The sequence below is a fragment of the Anopheles arabiensis genome, chromosome 2 (genome assembly GCF_016920715.1).
Source record: "Anopheles arabiensis isolate DONGOLA chromosome 2, AaraD3, whole genome shotgun sequence".
In the NCBI taxonomy this organism is placed as follows: Eukaryota; Metazoa; Arthropoda; class Insecta; order Diptera; family Culicidae; genus Anopheles; species Anopheles arabiensis.
In genome coordinates, this window is record NC_053517.1 from 14905337 (window position 1) to 14922044 (window position 16708).

Below are 16708 nucleotides of genomic sequence, written 5' to 3' on the forward strand. Positions count from 1 at the left end.
TAAATTATGCAGAAATGAAATAATAATAATAAAAAAAACATTGGATCAATTTTCCTCTTTTGTTAAACAGGTTTTGTGTTGTTTTTCTCAAACTTCCTCCATAATATCTCAAATAAATATATAGAGAATCGCAATATCAACAGGACGTCAGGCTACGTCCCTTTATTGCTTGCCTACATTTAGGCGCTTTGCTGCAACCGTGGTTCGAAATTACAGAACGCGGGGGCCAAAGTGCGCCCCGTGGATGCCAGTGATAATACTTGATTTTTTTTTATTGTTTACATTTAATTAGCTTATTAAATTTACTGTTTATTTGTTGATATTTTACATTTGCAGTCTTATTACGCAGATCTTCTTGTCTATGAAATTGTGTAAATCGATTCTATAAGTTTCAATTATTTTTACGTGCACTTCTTTCTGTGTACTCTCCCTTACCCAACACTCTCACGTCTCTTCACGCTTCAACAAAGCATGGTGGCGCTCATAAATCATACTACGGACAGCAATGATCTTTAAATCGAAGCTGAGCCGACCCAAACTGAGCACAAGCCCAACCTCGAACTGCGCCGATGCGCCCAGACCGGGGAACCAGTTTGATTTTGACCACTTTTCGTTTCGCCGAAACCAGACCGGACCGGAGCCATTGCCATTGCTCATGTACGCGGCGTGTCGGTAACTCGATTTATTGACGGGCAAGCATTACAAAACCTTCCGAAACACCTCCACCGGCAGACTGTTTGTGGTGAAGGATGACATTTAAAAGCTTCAGAAAACGGTCTTAACCAGTTGGACGGTAATACTCCCCCCCCTCCTCACCCTACGCTTGAAGTGATACTTTTATTTCTGTCTCCTCTTTTGGGAAGCTATCTCCTCCCTGCTGTGACGGATGTGACGCATGTGGGCTGGGCTGGCTGGTTTAAAATAAGCAATACTGTTGACTTTGCCGCGGATCGAACTTCTAGGAACGTGTCGGAATCAGGGGGTTTCCCTGTCCCTGACCGGCAATTCACTATAAGCCAGCCAAACCAACTCTCGATGGCGGTTGCGCCGCACAAGGGGGGGGGGATGAAATTCGTAATGGTTCCACCAGTCAGTCTGCGTAAACGGCTTGCGCACGTGACAAACTGACAAACGCGCGCGATTTGACGTGTCGTTCGTGTACCCATGGTAATCACTATTGCTGCAAGCGAATCTTTTCAAGACATCCGATTTGGTAATTTCCATCTGGTCGCTCCTCCCTTCCCGTCGTCTCATACTACTCGCCCCCGGACCGGTTCGGCTCAGAACGCATCGAGTCGAGAAGAGCCAGTAAATCGCTGACCAGCAGACCTTCGGCCGCATTGTGTACGGCAGGGCAGCAGTGTTGCATAACGGTCCACTGGTGGCAGTACATACAGCCCCGTCAACTGTCATGTCATCCATTCCAGCCCATGCCACTGCATGCGTCATTGCGCGGCATAATGCGCAAGCTTCCGAAATGCGTCCGATAATGCAGTGGGCATGTGGGCATCATTTAAAGGTACGGCTCAAAACTTTTTCAGATGCATACGCTTTTGGTTACCCATGATGAGAGGGCGAGAGACTTTACCGTCCACGACACACGTTTGCCTCATTTCCGCTGTCCTTATGCAGAGTCTATCATCATGTAAATTCTAGGGTCAGTGCTGTGCAAACTTGTTCTTTAGCGTACACAACCATTGGCATGGCAAATGAACTAAGTTTTGCAAAATTAAAGCTTTCTGCACAATGCCACCTACCCAGAGCTGGTAAAGGTCAGTGAAAAACAGTGAACTATCACAACAAACACTATGCGAAAAGTTCTTCCTGTGACGTCAAAAACTCCCAACAGAAGCACCTGGAAACTGGTCAATGCCAACCAGCGTGCATTCTAGCTGGAAGGAAAGGAAAATGCTTCCGGGTTTTCTTCATTACGCACCGAAAGGTCAGCCCTTTAAGGTTATCACTTGGGGAAGTATGACGATGACGCTTGGTACGATATTGTTTTCTATTCGATTTGATAACATTTTCATTTAAAAAAAAACAAGTAACATACAAAAAAACAAAACAAGTTAGAGTGGAAAAGAAAGAACAATAATTTAAATTATTCTTCTTCTTGTTTGACACAACAATCAATGTCGGTCAAGGCCTGCTTCTGTACCACTAGTGGGCTTGACTTTCATTGACTTATTGATTACCCATAGCAGGATTGTCAGCCCTACGTAGGGGAAGACACGGTCCATTCGGGACTTGGACCCATGACGGGCACGTTAGTTGATTTAAATTTGAGAATCTAGTCATATTCTTTATCTCATATTCTTCTCTTAGTTAAAAAAAACCAGTTGCGTCTTCTCGTTTAAATTTTTCTGATCATATTGTTTTTGTTCGGTTTATTTGTTCTTTTCCTTCTTCTTATTATTCTTCTTCTTTTTCTTATTCTTCTAGTTTTTCCTATTCTTCTGTTTCTTCTCGTTCTTCTTGTTATTCTTGGTCTTCTTAAAGTTCTTCTTTTTACTTTTTTCATTATCATTTATCATTCATCTGAAGTCAATTTTGAAAATTGATTGAATTAGCATGTTCTTCAACTTGCATGCTCTATTTTACGATTCCTTTTATTCTTTGTTTTGATACTACTACATATTCTTCTTTTTTTTCTCTTTTTCTTCTTTTCTTTTGGTGTTTGAGCATACGTTTATGTCAGTCTTTGAAATAAAAATGATTTGTTCTCGGTAAATACCTATTTGCGTATCTTACTAAGCTTTATCCCATTAAAAAAACATTTTTTATCGTACTTTATTTCAAATGAAAACGTGTCAGCCAAAGAGAAGCATCCACAAAAAAACGATCGATACACATGTCGAAACGGTTTGGATGTTTTGTGACCTGTAAAGAAAGCTTTCATTTCCTCACCCCAACAAAACAAGAGAGCATCGTTCCTCCCGTTAAAGACAAGGGCATTAAACGATCGTCGTAGATCGTTTAGTCTGTTTCTTGCATCTTCCATCATTCCATTATATGCAAAAATTCACAATTGCAACGTAAAAAAAAAACACACACACTCACCCACCAAAAAGGAACTACAAACAATAGTGCTGGCGGGTGGATTTGTGCCGCCACACTCTGTGCGCACCATTTTGCCCGCTCGTGAACGCACGAAATGCACGTTTTCTTCCTCCCAGATGTTTTTTTTTCGTCTTCCACACTACGTCACGCCGGAGGAATCGCATGTCGCATTGTGTGGTGGGTCGTGGGGTGTTTTCTCTCGGTCCGGGGGTCGGAACCTGCCTCCCAAATCTCCATTTTCCATGCCACCATTCTCATCATCTTCAGAAACAAAGCAAAAAAATCGCAAAATAGCAAGAGAAAACGTAAATAATTTACCTTTACGGGGAGGTTTTCGTGTGGGGTTTTTCCCTGCCGGATTGTTAAATAGTATGGTGGTTGATTTAGCGCGTGCTGATGAGATGAGAGAAGAAAAAAACCATCAAAAGACACAGCACAAATGCACAAACGCTGGTAGAAAGAGGCGCAAAATAGCACACAATGGCGCATTTAAATTATCGTGTTTGATGAGTTTATCTTAAGAATTTGCAAATATTATTCATAAGCAATTAGATAGGGAAAATCTGGACGGAGAGATCTGATTAAATTAATTAAAATCTGAAACCGAAACGGTAACTCGACGCGATCGTGCTGGAGTTTCAACGGCCATTCTTCACCTTGACCTTGTTGTCATGTGTTTATGAGTGTTTGCTCAACAGTGCTTCCATTTGTAACCAATGCTCCAAAGCGCATGATTAATCACATACACAAATCGTTCCCCAGCCCCAAAATGACCTCCATCACCGTACAAATTAACAAAACGCTAATAGAACAGTCCAGTGCGGGTTTGTTTTTTTTTTGCAACCCGGACAACTCTAGTCATGCCTAACCTTTGCGGCCGTTCGTTGAAGGTTTGCGGTGAGTGTGGGTGTGTGTTTTCCCGTGCCAAACCATTTCACCTTCGTGCTACACTCTGCCGTACGACTGATGCATTGGTCGGTGGATCAAACGGGCCGCAATCAGCCGCAGCATCAGGGCAGTTCCGGGGCTGTTTAGGAAATCAAACACAGCCACACAATGCTGTGCTGTGCTGATGGGTGCCCATTTTTTCTCACCATCGTTTTCACGTGCAGCACGCGTAAAAAGGTCATTGAATGGAGGATGATCGATGATCGTGCCCTCGGAGAAGGATGGCAGGGAGCGGCAAAGGGCGTTCATTGATGGTAAATCCGGAAGCCGGAGACTGGACGCGTGCCGCCCCGGCCCCGGCTACCTAATCGAGATCGGTTGCGGGGAAAATACGATCATTTCGGTGGGTCCCTTCTTGAATGAATGTAATCCTAGCGAATGCATGATGAATGTGTTTGAAATGATGAGAAAAGCTAGTTTTAAATTGATTATCGGCAGCACAAGCGCAGTCCGTCCTTGTACGTCATCGAAAGATCGAGTAGCAAGGACGTAATCGAAGCAGCTTGGCTACCATTTTCTTGTTTGTTTCCCCCTCATTTTTTCTCTAATCAACGTCCAATTAAGGGGTGGCTCGTTCGTCGATCGATGTCGAGAGGAAGACGACTTCCTTCTACTGTACGGCTTGCAGGGAGGAAAAAAACGAACAACAACCAAAAGCTCGATCGACTACGTTTGGGTGAGTCAAGAAATTAGCGTGACAAACTCGTTCGGCCCGGTGTGCCTCCGGTCCCCTTAACCAGCCCACATTCACTATATTACGATCGCCACCGACACAACCGCTGGACTGCCCGCTGCATTCACCGCCAGGCCGCCAGCAGTAAAAGGAAGCGCGCAGATGCAGACCGCCGCGTGTGACGCGTGTGTGACTTTGGATAGATTTTTCTCGAACACACCCGGTCCCATCGGCCCGGATTGGCGTGGTGGTGGGGTGTTCGGTGTCTGTCTGTGTGTAAGTGTGCATCCCCTGGGGGTAAATAGGGACAAAAAGTCGCCCCAGGCTCGTATTCGTGCACACTGCATTTTGCTTTTGCATGAATGATCGAGTTTACTATTTGTTGACATTTGAATGCGCCTTTCATGGTGTGCGTTTATGGCAGGGGATTAGTAGCTTCAAGGTGCTACTTTGGCTACGATCAACCTATGATACTTCCTGCTTCCATTCAATTTTTTAATTAAAAAAAACGTATTTTACCACTTTACATCACAAACTCCAAGTGCAAAATTGACTCATGGACTCCTAACACAAAACACCAAAAGGTTCAAAGTTCAGAGCCTCTGATGCCAAAAAAAGCGTGCCCCAAGCGGCTGAGCACGTGTGGGCGTCACGCACCCGTGCCCAACCGATTCCCTTTCACCGGTCTTTTACGGGCCAACCAACAGCCACCACAACGATGTGGCTCCACACCAACTCCGGTAGAATAATCTCTGATGATACGTTTAAAAACGAACGAAACAAAAAGACCGCCTTAAGGAAAAAGCCCACTACCGCGACGACAACGACGACGACGAGGACTACCGTCGATGTCTGTGCGGGCGCGACTTTCACCATCCAATACACGATTCGAAGCGTCTGGAGTGAGGATTGTAATTATTGCTGCTGTTATTATTCGCACTAAAGTTGTAAGGTGTAGTAGTGCTGGTAGTAGCCACCGTCGCCTTCTTGAACACCGCAACAGGCTTTTGTCGTCCGTTTTTTCTTCTCTTTCTCGCTCTCTCTCTCTCTATCTCTCTCGCCTTCTACTACGCTTTCCAGCTCAATCCCCCTCCCCACCAAAAGTCGCAACCAAACCCCCGAAAAGAAGGCGCACAGACAGCAAAAGGGTGCTAAGCAACGAACCCCCCATTTCCACCTCTCTCGCCCTCTCTCTCCCTCTCTTTCCGTTTCAGTGCCTTTGTCCGACGATCGCGCATCGTGTGCACTCGTGTGCACTCGCTGGAGTGAGCATACGATTTTATCTCTCTTTCTTTCACTCACTCGCTTGAGCGCGTGCCCATCAAATGGGGTTCGGTTTCGGAGCGGTTGGGAAAGGGATGAAATTGGGCGGGCTGGGGTGGGGTACAGCAGAAAAGCAAGAAATAGCGAATCTCGCGCACGGCCAGCGTCATTCATCGTCAAACCATCCGTGTGGTGCGTTCGTTTATCGAGCCGTTTCGGGATTGTCCCTCCCCCCAATCACAACTGGACCAAAGTTGTTAACCGTCGCTTTGCCAGGTCAGTACAAAGGTGCCAGTGTTGAGTGTACAGTGTGGCGTGCGTGCGTGCGTGTGTTTGTGTGTGTCTCTCTGAGCATTTTGAGTGTGTTCTAAGTAGGTTTTTTAGTACATCTGTTTGTTGCTGAACTTAACTTTTGCGCTGTGTTTTGCTAGAAGTGCTCTCATGCCTTACAGGGGCATCTATTGGGTCACTATCCTCAAACCGTTCTAGCTCTCCTACCTTTGCACGATCGAATGTGTGTGTTTTTTTTTGTGCGTCGTCGTTGTGACTGTCTGTGACTCTCGCGTCGCCCGGACTTGGTCAACTCGTGCGCCCCACGGTGTGCTGATTAATTTTTATTAGAAAATTGTGTGTGTTCCCTCGATTGCAACTACGGGGTTTTTTCTTCTTTTTTTGTTGTTCTGGGATCGGCTGCTCAAATGGTTAACAAAGCAATGGACGCAACTGGAAGCATCAACAAAATAATAAAAATCACAAAAACACACAACACGCTCTCGGGCGGTCGCTAGTTGCCCGCATGCACGTGGTTGTGGTCCCTGTCCCTTCGTACAAAAATAATGCCGGATGATTTGATCAACGACACCACAATGTAGCCACAGCGACAACAAGAGAGAGAGATATTTGTATTTGCTCACTTTAAACGAAGCTCTTAGTATACGCGCATCAGTCTATTAGTAGCCTAAGCAGTGTTTTGTTTGCAGCAAGTGTGTTCGTGCAAGTTCCAACTCCCCTTCACTGATTCATTTTCTTGTTTGTTTCTTCCCCGAATTTGGTCCTGTGCCTATATATCATTATAGAACCCACTGTGCGTGCCACCTTCCCCCACAAACACACACCAAGATGCGCTCGTTCACCGTCGTTGCCGTGCTGGCCCTCAGCTTCTGCTACGTCCAGGCCGCCGATGAGGCTCCGGCCACGAAAGATGCGGCCGCCGCCGCCGCCCCGGCCGAAGGTGGAAAGACCTACAAGCGACTCATCCCTGCCGACGTTCTGCGAGGTAAGTGTGTGTGTGTGCCGACCCAATTGTTCATCAGCCGTTTTGCGCAAAGCGCGGCGCCGTTGTTTCCAGCAGACGGAACACGCGGAATGCCGTTGGCGCAATGTCGCATCTCCGAGTCGGATCGGTTTTGATTCGCGCGCCCAGCGGGCCACACCCCGCAGTCGGGGAGGGACTTTTGTGCAATGCAATAGCTGCGTTGCCCACTTGGCCAAAGTATGTTTGTGTGTACATTGTACCACCCGCAGCAGCAGCAGCAGCAGCAGAAGACGAACAGCCCTGCCTCGAGCCGTCCCTGAAACGGAACGGTTAGCACATGGTACCACACCTTCGAGGGAGGTTGGCCGATCGATATGCAATACCAGCAGCGCAATTTCGTACAGCAACGCTGTCGAAAGACGTCGATACAATCCGTAGAGTAAAGTTTCCGCAGGCAGACGCATTTGCCGGCTACGCAAGGGTGCGATTGCAATGGTTCCTTCCTTCCCTTTTACCAATCGGCCTACGATTGCAAGCATTTCAGGCGGTGTGTCCTCCTTTTTGGGGGGAATTAATTCCAGCCAAGAAGCTTTCCACGGGTGACACACGGCTGACTGAGCAGTGGGCCCACACGCGCGAGCACAGAGCCGCATGCCAAGCAATTGTGCAATGCGGCCGACGCGGCCATGCGTTCGTTCACAAAACAATCACGATTTAGTGTGTGTCGCGCGGTTCTGTTTTTGAAAGCCGCCCGCAAAAATGCAACCCGAAACCGGTTCGAATGTGTCTAAACGAGCAGCCCTTGCTCGCCACCGCGTACGCATGGGTTAGTACTTACATGCTACCTTACCTTAACATACCCTCCCGATCGCTGCTTTTGATCGGTGCGAGGCTGTTTGCTGTGTGTGAGCGGGCGATGGCGATCGCTCCGTCTCGTAAGCGGAACCTTACAACAGTTGTACGCTGCGAAATGGTACACTACAATCCAAAGTGACAGTGAGCATAGTAGGCTGGGGTTGCGGCATACGGTCCACAGTGCGCGAATGCGGTATTGAGAGCAAAAGCAGCGGTGTACGGTACGGTCTGCCTGTTGGCATTGAAGTCGAGGGACCGGTTCCGATCCTTTGGGGCGGCGACAGTACTGCATCGCACACCATCATCACCCCCAGCCCTCTTTCTACACTTTTCAATCGTCTGAGAGGGTTTTTGATGACTGACCAGCTGCAAACCTGTTAACGGGTGGGCCTAAAGTGCGTGCCTAAAATGCGCTACCTACCAGGCTTTGCAAGGGTGGTGATTAAAATTTCTATCCACAACTGCACAACCTGGCTCGCAAGCAACCCGTAACTGGGTGGGGGGAAGGGGTGGACATGGAGAGTGCGCAAGGCAAACTAACTAGAAGGATATGAAAATGAGAGTATCGTTAGGGTTGGTCTGCCGACTAGCAAAAAGGGAAAACCACCATCACCTGTCGCCGTTACTTACACCGGTTTTGTGGTTAATTAAGTCCACCCCGCGCACTGTGTCCACTGTGTGTGTGTGTTTTCAGTGTCACCTTCAAGCCGATGGGGAGTGGAAAAATACAGAAGGAAAAAGATCGATTTTGTGCCGTGCTGTTTTAAAACGGTGTATAAAAGCTTTGCTGCTAATTTGCACCTAACGAACAAAGGAGAGCCACAGAAACCGGCCGCACAGCAGGGTTCGTCTTCTGCGGTAAGATAATTGCTGCCGTTGTCCGCAGCAACCGATCTGGAAGCTTCTTTTCCTTGTCGGAGTGAGCAGAGAGCTTGTGCCACAAGGGCCAACCGTTTCCGTTTCCGTCCGACGTGAAAAGTCAAATCGAATACGTTGGTTTGACGTTGGTTTTGTCTCTTTTGTCGCTAGCACGCACCGTGTCATGGCGCTATGCTCACGGCACACATTAACATAACCGTTACGCATTGACACTGGAAAAAAAAAATAGAAGCTCGCCACAAATTCGGATGAAACATTGTGTTTGTGGAGGGGCGGCAGGGGATAATTTCACGCCGATTTGATGCCGATGTGCCATCGCGCAGAGTCTTCAACCTCACATCGGTTCATCATCAGCGCATATACAAAAAAAACACGCTTGGTTCATGGTAACTGTGTTGAGTGTTTGTATTTTTCCCTTCCCATGATCAACCCAACCCACTCGCAGTGACTGCACCAGTGGGCTGTGTGAATGATTGTTTTATAAACCACTTACCCCCCGCTGCATTTTACTGTGACCCTGAACGTGTTGCTGCATCTACAGTTGCAACGCCAACCGTCATACTTTGTAAATCATGCACAATATCATTAACGCACTCTAATGGATCGTTGGTGATCGTAACGCTGTGGTGTACTTGGGACGGTTTTCGGGGAAGCGAGTCCCAGAGCAGAACTCTGCTTTTGCACCTCTGTGCACTGTAGTATTGGGTCGGGCGTTATAGATTTATACCGGATCGTTAATCGATTTCACCGATCAGTCTGAATGCAGGAAACATGCCCCCCCCCCCCTTCGTACCCGGTTGTTAAAACCGTACACCGGTAACCGGATCCGGAGTGTGTTGATCCTTTCACTTTCCAATGGGTGTGTGCAATCTTTGGCAATTTAATTCGTATTATTAGTTTGTACTTGGGTTGCTTTCCTCATTGTTGTTGATGCTTGTTTTTTTTTTTATTTGCTTCACGGATGGCGCGTGGGGGTGCTCTTTCGTAAGCTTTCCGCAGCTAAATGGTGGGTTACGATTGTTGCTACATTGTGGGCACGATCTTGTCCACGAATGTTCGAGACGATCCTTCATGACGATGAGCACGATCATGTGTACAACGGTGATTTATTGTTGAAAATAATAAAACTCATCCAAGTGTGAATCAATCCTTATTTAGTTGAGCTACGGTTTCATTAAAACAATGGCTTTTCTATATATCTTTCTGCTTACTTTTCATCATAAAGTAAAAGCATTAAAGCATACAACTCTTCCCATTACTATGCAGTTGAAAGAGTCTCCAAAAACGGTGTACAAGATATATAAAAAAGACAAAATTGTTCTTCTTCCTATTTGAACAAAACTATCGTTTTTGTTGTAGACCTCTTTGTAAGGGTCTCGGGTTCGTCGTCTATGCGTGATTTGTAAGCGCTGTTTTGACTCCTATTTCATGGTTCAGCTTTTCATTCGATACTAGCACGGAAGTAACATTACTCATATGTGCTATTCAAACATTGCTCTGCAGTAATGTGTATGTATGTGTGTTTCCGCGATCTCTAAACCGCCCTCAATATCACTCGCTTTGCAAAAGCCAAACACAAAGTGCTGAAAACATCAGGCAGATTTCTAACTACTGCTACTGTGTGCTGTATCGCTTCTAATGCACCATCCCATTCCCCCTGCCCTCGGTAGGCATGAAAAGCTCAACAATCACCAATCCCTGCTGACTAATTAATTAGCATCGGCATTGGATGGCGACAGCAGCTGACAAAAGCGTCCGATGATGACGCCTTTGTTTACCGTTCGTACCAAAACCAACCACTGTGTGGACGGCCACTGTCAAGGTGATATTGATCGGGAGACGATCAGAGAGTCGGCTGGGACGCACGCCGGTGGCTGGGGCAGCACATTAGCACAACAACAAAAATGTCCACCACTCTCTCAATCCGTGTGCTAATTTGCTATTCCGAGCGTGAAAAAAAACGTTCACCAGCTTCGAAGCGGGGCTTGGATGAGGCGGGTGGATTGCGGTAATCCCCTTCTCGTACGATCTCTTCGCGACCGTGGTCGAAGGCCAGCAGAGAGTGGCTGCAACACAGTGGCAACAGCGTGCAGTGATTTGCCAGCCAGGGGATCACCGAGAGCGGGGTTGGATGAAGTTGATCGAGATTATCGAGGATCGAGTGCGTTCGACAAGCTTGCAAATGTCGTACGTGCCAAGTCGTGCGCCAGAAGTGAATGGGAGCTGCTTGTGTGGATGTGTTTTATGGGATCATTCCACTCTTAGGTCTCACTTCCCCATTTCCAGTTCGTTCGCTTCGCGATCGTTCCGACATTCAATCTTGCTCGCACAAAGTTCACTTTCGCGCGACTCGCGTTATGCAACGATCGGATACACGTACCCCTGCACGGAAGCTTGTACTCCCGGTACAGCCGTAAATGGATGGCTTGCGGAAAGGTACATAAGTTGCTGCCACTTTTCACACTGCCAACGGGGGAGGGGGCCTTATTTCTTATTTCTCCAGCATCCAGCAGCATTTCAATGTTTGCACGCGCATGAGTCATATGCTGCTCGTGTATGCCAACCAACCTGAAACCTGAACTCATCCGCGGGGGACCCGGACAACCCGAAACTGAACCGAGCAAGCAAGCCTTCTTCTCCGGGCGTAATGGTGTAATGGTGCCAAATTTGCATATTATATCATTGGATTGCGACACGCGAAATGGTTTTGCTAAACTGTCCAGTCCGATGGGCACACTTTTTTGGGAACCCCACACAAGCCCCCCTGGTTTGCTTGGTTTGGACGGTGGACATGAAAGACGAGCTATTGTCGTTCTTGCTGCGCACACGCGGCGTGCTCTTGCATGCGTGAAGGTAATGGTTGCGGGCGTAGGTTCGCTGTGGGATTTCCCCGGGGGGAAGAATAAAGACCGTCCCTCCAGAAATAGATCTTCGTGGCAAAGCGACACCGGAAACCAGTTTTTTGATGCGATCATTAGTGTGCCAAAATTTTGGTAGTGCTGCTGTTCTTTCCCTTTTGCGCGTTTTGCTTTCCTTTGCGCATTGTTTTCCAAAAACCGGTTGGATTTCTTTGGGAAGCTTCGTGCGCCTAACGATGCGTGTGTCCGGCATCTTGAGACATTGTTTCGGTCCGTATTTTTTATGTTATTGTAAAACAAAAATGAAATCTTCAACCGTTTTACTCAATCCCTTCCCACGTTTGTGTACAACTTCCAGACTTCCCCGGCATGTGCTTCGCCTCGACCAAGTGTGCCACCTTCGAGCCGGGCCAGTACTGGGATCTGACTCCGTTCTGCGGCCGTTCCACCTGCGTGCTGTCGGACGACGCTCAGCCACGGTAAGTTTGGCACGGCTTTGATGTTGTCTTTAAGTCACAACTTTCTACTTAACCAATCCCCGCTTCTCTACCCCATACTGCAGCCTGCTCGAGCTGGTAGAGGACTGCGGCCCGCTGCCACTGGCCAACGACAAGTGCAAGTTGGACACGGAGAAGACCAACAAGACGGCCCCGTTCCCAGCCTGCTGCCCGACGTTCACCTGCGAGCCGGGCGCGAAGCTGGAGTACCCCGAGATCAAGACTGCCCCCGAGTCGACCTCGGAGCAGTCAGCCAAGAACTAAGTGATCGCCACGGGCCGGCCACTACAGTAACCATCTTAATCAATTAGCATGCGGACATGCTCCTATCCTAAGCAGTAGCGAAGCGAACAGTGTTTGAAGAAAAAGATGAAAAAAGATGATCCTCAAATAACATAACCACTGAAAAAAGAAGACAAAAAAAACACAACAAAAATCGAAAACTCCCTTACAAATTCTTTTTTTATATTTTATTGTGTTTGTTACCCTTAACATCACCGATCCGCTTTCATCCCCCGCCCCCCACCCAACACGACATAGATTGATCCTCGACAGTAACAGCAAGCAGTATATGAACCATTAGTCAAGTTTGTGATATTAGAAGTATATATTTATCGGGAGAGGAAACGCACTAAGATGCAAACGATAAACAACAAACCAACAAACAAAAATACAGCATAAAACATCACAATCCTGTAAGTTTCAACAGAAACTATGATAGAGAGAGAGCGTATATGAGAAAAAAGAGAGAGAGAGATAGAAGCTAGGATTCACCTTTCGTAGGTGCAGTAGTACAGTAGTGGAAAAACAGTAGATTACTACTACCGGACATGCGAGTTCTACTACAGGCTTCCCTGTAAGGGGGATGTACCATGACAAATGAAACTCCTCGATGTTCTGTTGTGATTTTTCTTTCTTTCGATCTACTTCTCAACCTGGGCGTTACTCTCTCCCTCTCTCCCTCTCGCTCATTTGTTCACTCTCTTCATCATCCCACATCTTTCCGGTGCAGACAAACGATCATGTTGTATTGCGCAATGCAATAAGTTTTGTAATTTTTTATGTTTTTTTCTTTTTCGAACAATCCGTTTTCAAATAAAATCAGCTGAATTAAAGTAAATCCAACATGCATGTGTAGTAAGTTTTGCAACTTCTTGGAGGTTGGGTATGGGTCAAACATCTGTTCTCTTTACAAAGGGATATTAGTTCAAATTATCATGTAGTTTTTTAACTGTCCATCTTTAATCATTAAAGTAGACATACAAGCTTATTATTTTGCAATCCACTAATGAAAAACTTCTTGAGAAGTACGCATATGCAAGAACTTTACATGAAATGCATTTTTCCTGGCATTCAATTGTACATAAACTTGTTGCATGGATTTAAAATAATCCGTTACAACCACGTGGTCATGGATGTAGTCGAATTTAGGTGGATGAGTTGCAGATTTATGCTCTGTGAATAAATTTCCTTCTTTATTGAGCTCCAACATACAGAAAGAGTGATGGAAAAAGATGTAGATGTAAAACATTTTCGAATCAAATTAGATTTATTAGTTGCTCACCTTTCATTAGCACCATTGCACGGCGCCAAAGCTATAGAACACCCTTGTCAGTTAAAACTCTTTTGACCGAACGGCAAATCTGTCTGCGAACGCTGTTCTTTAACGTTCATCGTTACAAAACATTTATTTGTTTGTGTATATCATTTACATTATTAAAGCATATTGTTTTATAATCAACTTCCCCTCAAAAATGATTTTTTTTTTAAATTAGTTTCACAAGTTGTCATTAGTGGTGGACCAACGATGCACTCAAAGCTGTCAAACAGACAGAAGGACAGCTGACACAGGGCGTGTACACACAATCATCAACAACTTGCAATGCGATATAATTTCTATTTTTCAGTAAAAACAATCAAAATAGATGCAGCTTTCTCTTTCATAATAATAATAAGCCACAAACTGTAATTTTAAGCTAATTTCATCAGGTATCACAACAATTTACACGTCATATTTACCCGCTCAAAGAAGCATTGCAACTCACGCGTCCTGTCTGTCGTCATCCATTCGTTGTTTATTGTTGGCGCAACCTAAAAGCAGCATGATTCTTTATTAGGCGTTTTATCGCACGAAATTAAACCCGTTTCATTGTAAATTAGTGTGCACGGTAGCAAAGCTACTCCCCGTCCAGTGCGTGGAACCAACCGAAACCGAAAAAGACCACCGGACACATTACATAACATGGGAGGCGGAACGTCCAGGGTAAGCGGAACCTTCTCCCCCCGATTATGTGGTGATGATCCGCGGCCGGGAGAAATGTGCCCACTGTCACCTTCTTGCATGGCTAATGTCTGTCCCGTCTTTCTCCTTCAACAGGCAGAACCGTCCCAGGAAGGTCGCCGGGAGCCGGATTTTACCCGCTTCAAGGCACGGGTAGACCGGGTGTACATAGCAGGGCTGCAGCGGACGCACGACGACTACGTACAGCGGGCGGCACGTCACCTGTTCAAGGCGCAAAACTTTCAGGACGTTATCGTGGAGACGGCAAAGTACTAGTGGCCGCACGTACCCGTCTCATAGTGTGTATTGTATATTGACATTCCGTTTTGTCCGTTTCGGATTTTAGCGTCAAGGATGATCTGCTCCGATTAGGCATCTACAAGAACCTGCGCATCTCGATCGATACGAGCAAGGGCGAGGGAGCGTCCAAGAACGGGTACACGGTCACGTTCACGGGCGAGGAGCTGTCCCGCATCACTGGCAACGTTGGTGTGGAGGTTGGCCAAAACGATGGAGCTGCTACCACCGGTAGGACAGATGATTGGTGTACCATTTCATAATCGTTTTAATCGTGTTTGTTGTTGCTATTTCGCTCCCTTCCCTCAGAATTGGTCACGCCGAACCTGTTTGGACGTGGCGAACGGCTCAGCTTAAACCTAAGCCGCAGCTACGTGCGCAACAGTGTGGTGAATATTAAGCTCACCAAGCCCTTCTACCATACGGCCGTGGGCGATTACGAGCCAGAGTAAGTATGATGAACAATGGTTTCCCAGATAAGGTGGTAACCTCACGCTTCCCTTTTCCGGTGTCCCAGAACCTCCATCACCGTGTTCCGGAATGCATCGCCCCATCCCTGGTCCAAGTATCGGCTCGAGGACAACGGTGCGCTGCTCGACTTTTCCTTCGCCATCCCGTCGCTCGGCTTCAGCAACAGCCTCCAGTACGAGCTGGGCATGAAGGAGCTGTTTGCGCTCGACAAGCAGACGCCGTTCTTCGTGCGCGAACATTGCGGACCCCGGCTAGTGTCTACCTTCCGCTACATTGGCCAGTACGAGGGTCGGGACGATAGCGTGTTTCCGTCGAGCGGCGTGTACGCAAAGGGCACGACCGAGCTGATCGGTAGCCGCCTGTCCCAGCTCGGCATCGTACGGCAGGAGCTGCATGCCGAGCTGAACGTGCCACTGTTTCTCGGCGCCTCGGTGCAGCTGTGCGGTCGGATCGGTGCGATACTGCAGGACAAGCGCAAGGAATCGCTACCGATCAATCAACTGTTTTTCCCCGGCGGTCCGCAAACGTTGCGCGGCTTCGAGCTGGCCGGCGCTTGCCCGCGGCGCGACGGCATTGCGGCCGGCTGTCGATCGTACTGGACGACGGGGCTGCATCTGTGGAGCCCGCTACCCTTCAACCAGTACTTTGGCGGGTTCGGCAATCTGTTCCGGACGCATGCGTTCTACAATATCGGCACGTGCGATACTTATACCACGGGTAGGTGGTTTGCGGGGGTTCGTGCAAGTGCACTTTTCATTGAACTTTTTCATTGTTTTCTTGCAGACAAACTGCGCAGCACGGCAGGAATCGGCATCGCGTTCCGCATGGGCCAGAAGGCGCGCATCGAGTTCAACTACTGCCAGCCGCTCTCGTACGAGGCGGGCGATCGGGTAGTGAAAGGGTTCCAGTTTGGCATCGGTTACGAGTTTGTCTAGAAAGTGTTCAAAAGTTTTCTCTCGAACCACTCGTACCTCTCGTGCTACTACTCCGTCTTTTGGTTTCGAAACCACCCAGATCCACACTAGCTTTCCGTGATGAACATCCGTTCCGTTCTGTTTCCACGTTCCTTTTCCAGCCAAACTCCTCCCGCCCTCCTGCTTCTTGTTCTTGTGCATTTGCTTTTCTGTTTTCTTACGTATTTTAACGCATTTTCACCCGTGTTTGCGTACTCGGACACTAGCTGCTAGCAAACGAAACGTACCACAACCTCACGAGTCAGTATGTTTAAGTTATGACGCGATGAGCAGTGCATAGATAATATAAAAAAAGGAAATATAATGAATCAAAACGAAGCAAGATGTGTCCTCGGGATGGCTTGACGGTTGATTTTAAGAAAGAAACTATAAAAAAGACAGAGGGCTATTTCGCAAA

At 47.2% G+C, this 16708-nt stretch overlaps 2 protein-coding genes across 2 annotated transcripts; both read left to right on the forward strand.

Moving 5' to 3' along the window:
- The first annotated feature begins 6088 nt into the window (after positions 1-6088).
- LOC120895448 lies at positions 6089-13413 on the forward strand. Its single transcript, XM_040298809.1, has 4 exons — positions 6089-6220; positions 7021-7220; positions 12150-12270; positions 12354-13413. The coding sequence occupies exons 2-4, from the start codon at positions 7064-7066 to the stop codon at positions 12550-12552; spliced, it is 477 nt and encodes a 158-aa protein (XP_040154743.1). The 5' UTR covers positions 6089-6220; positions 7021-7063; the 3' UTR covers positions 12553-13413.
- An 834-nt stretch (positions 13414-14247) lies between these two features.
- LOC120893599 (SAM50-like protein CG7639) lies at positions 14248-16633 on the forward strand. The gene is made up of 6 exons (XM_040295579.1): positions 14248-14551; positions 14666-14838; positions 14916-15097; positions 15176-15314; positions 15384-16054; positions 16121-16633. Exons 1-6 carry the CDS (start codon positions 14531-14533, stop codon positions 16270-16272), a joined length of 1338 nt encoding a protein of 445 aa, XP_040151513.1. The 5' UTR covers positions 14248-14530; the 3' UTR covers positions 16273-16633.
- Positions 16634-16708: the final 75 nt, after the last annotated feature.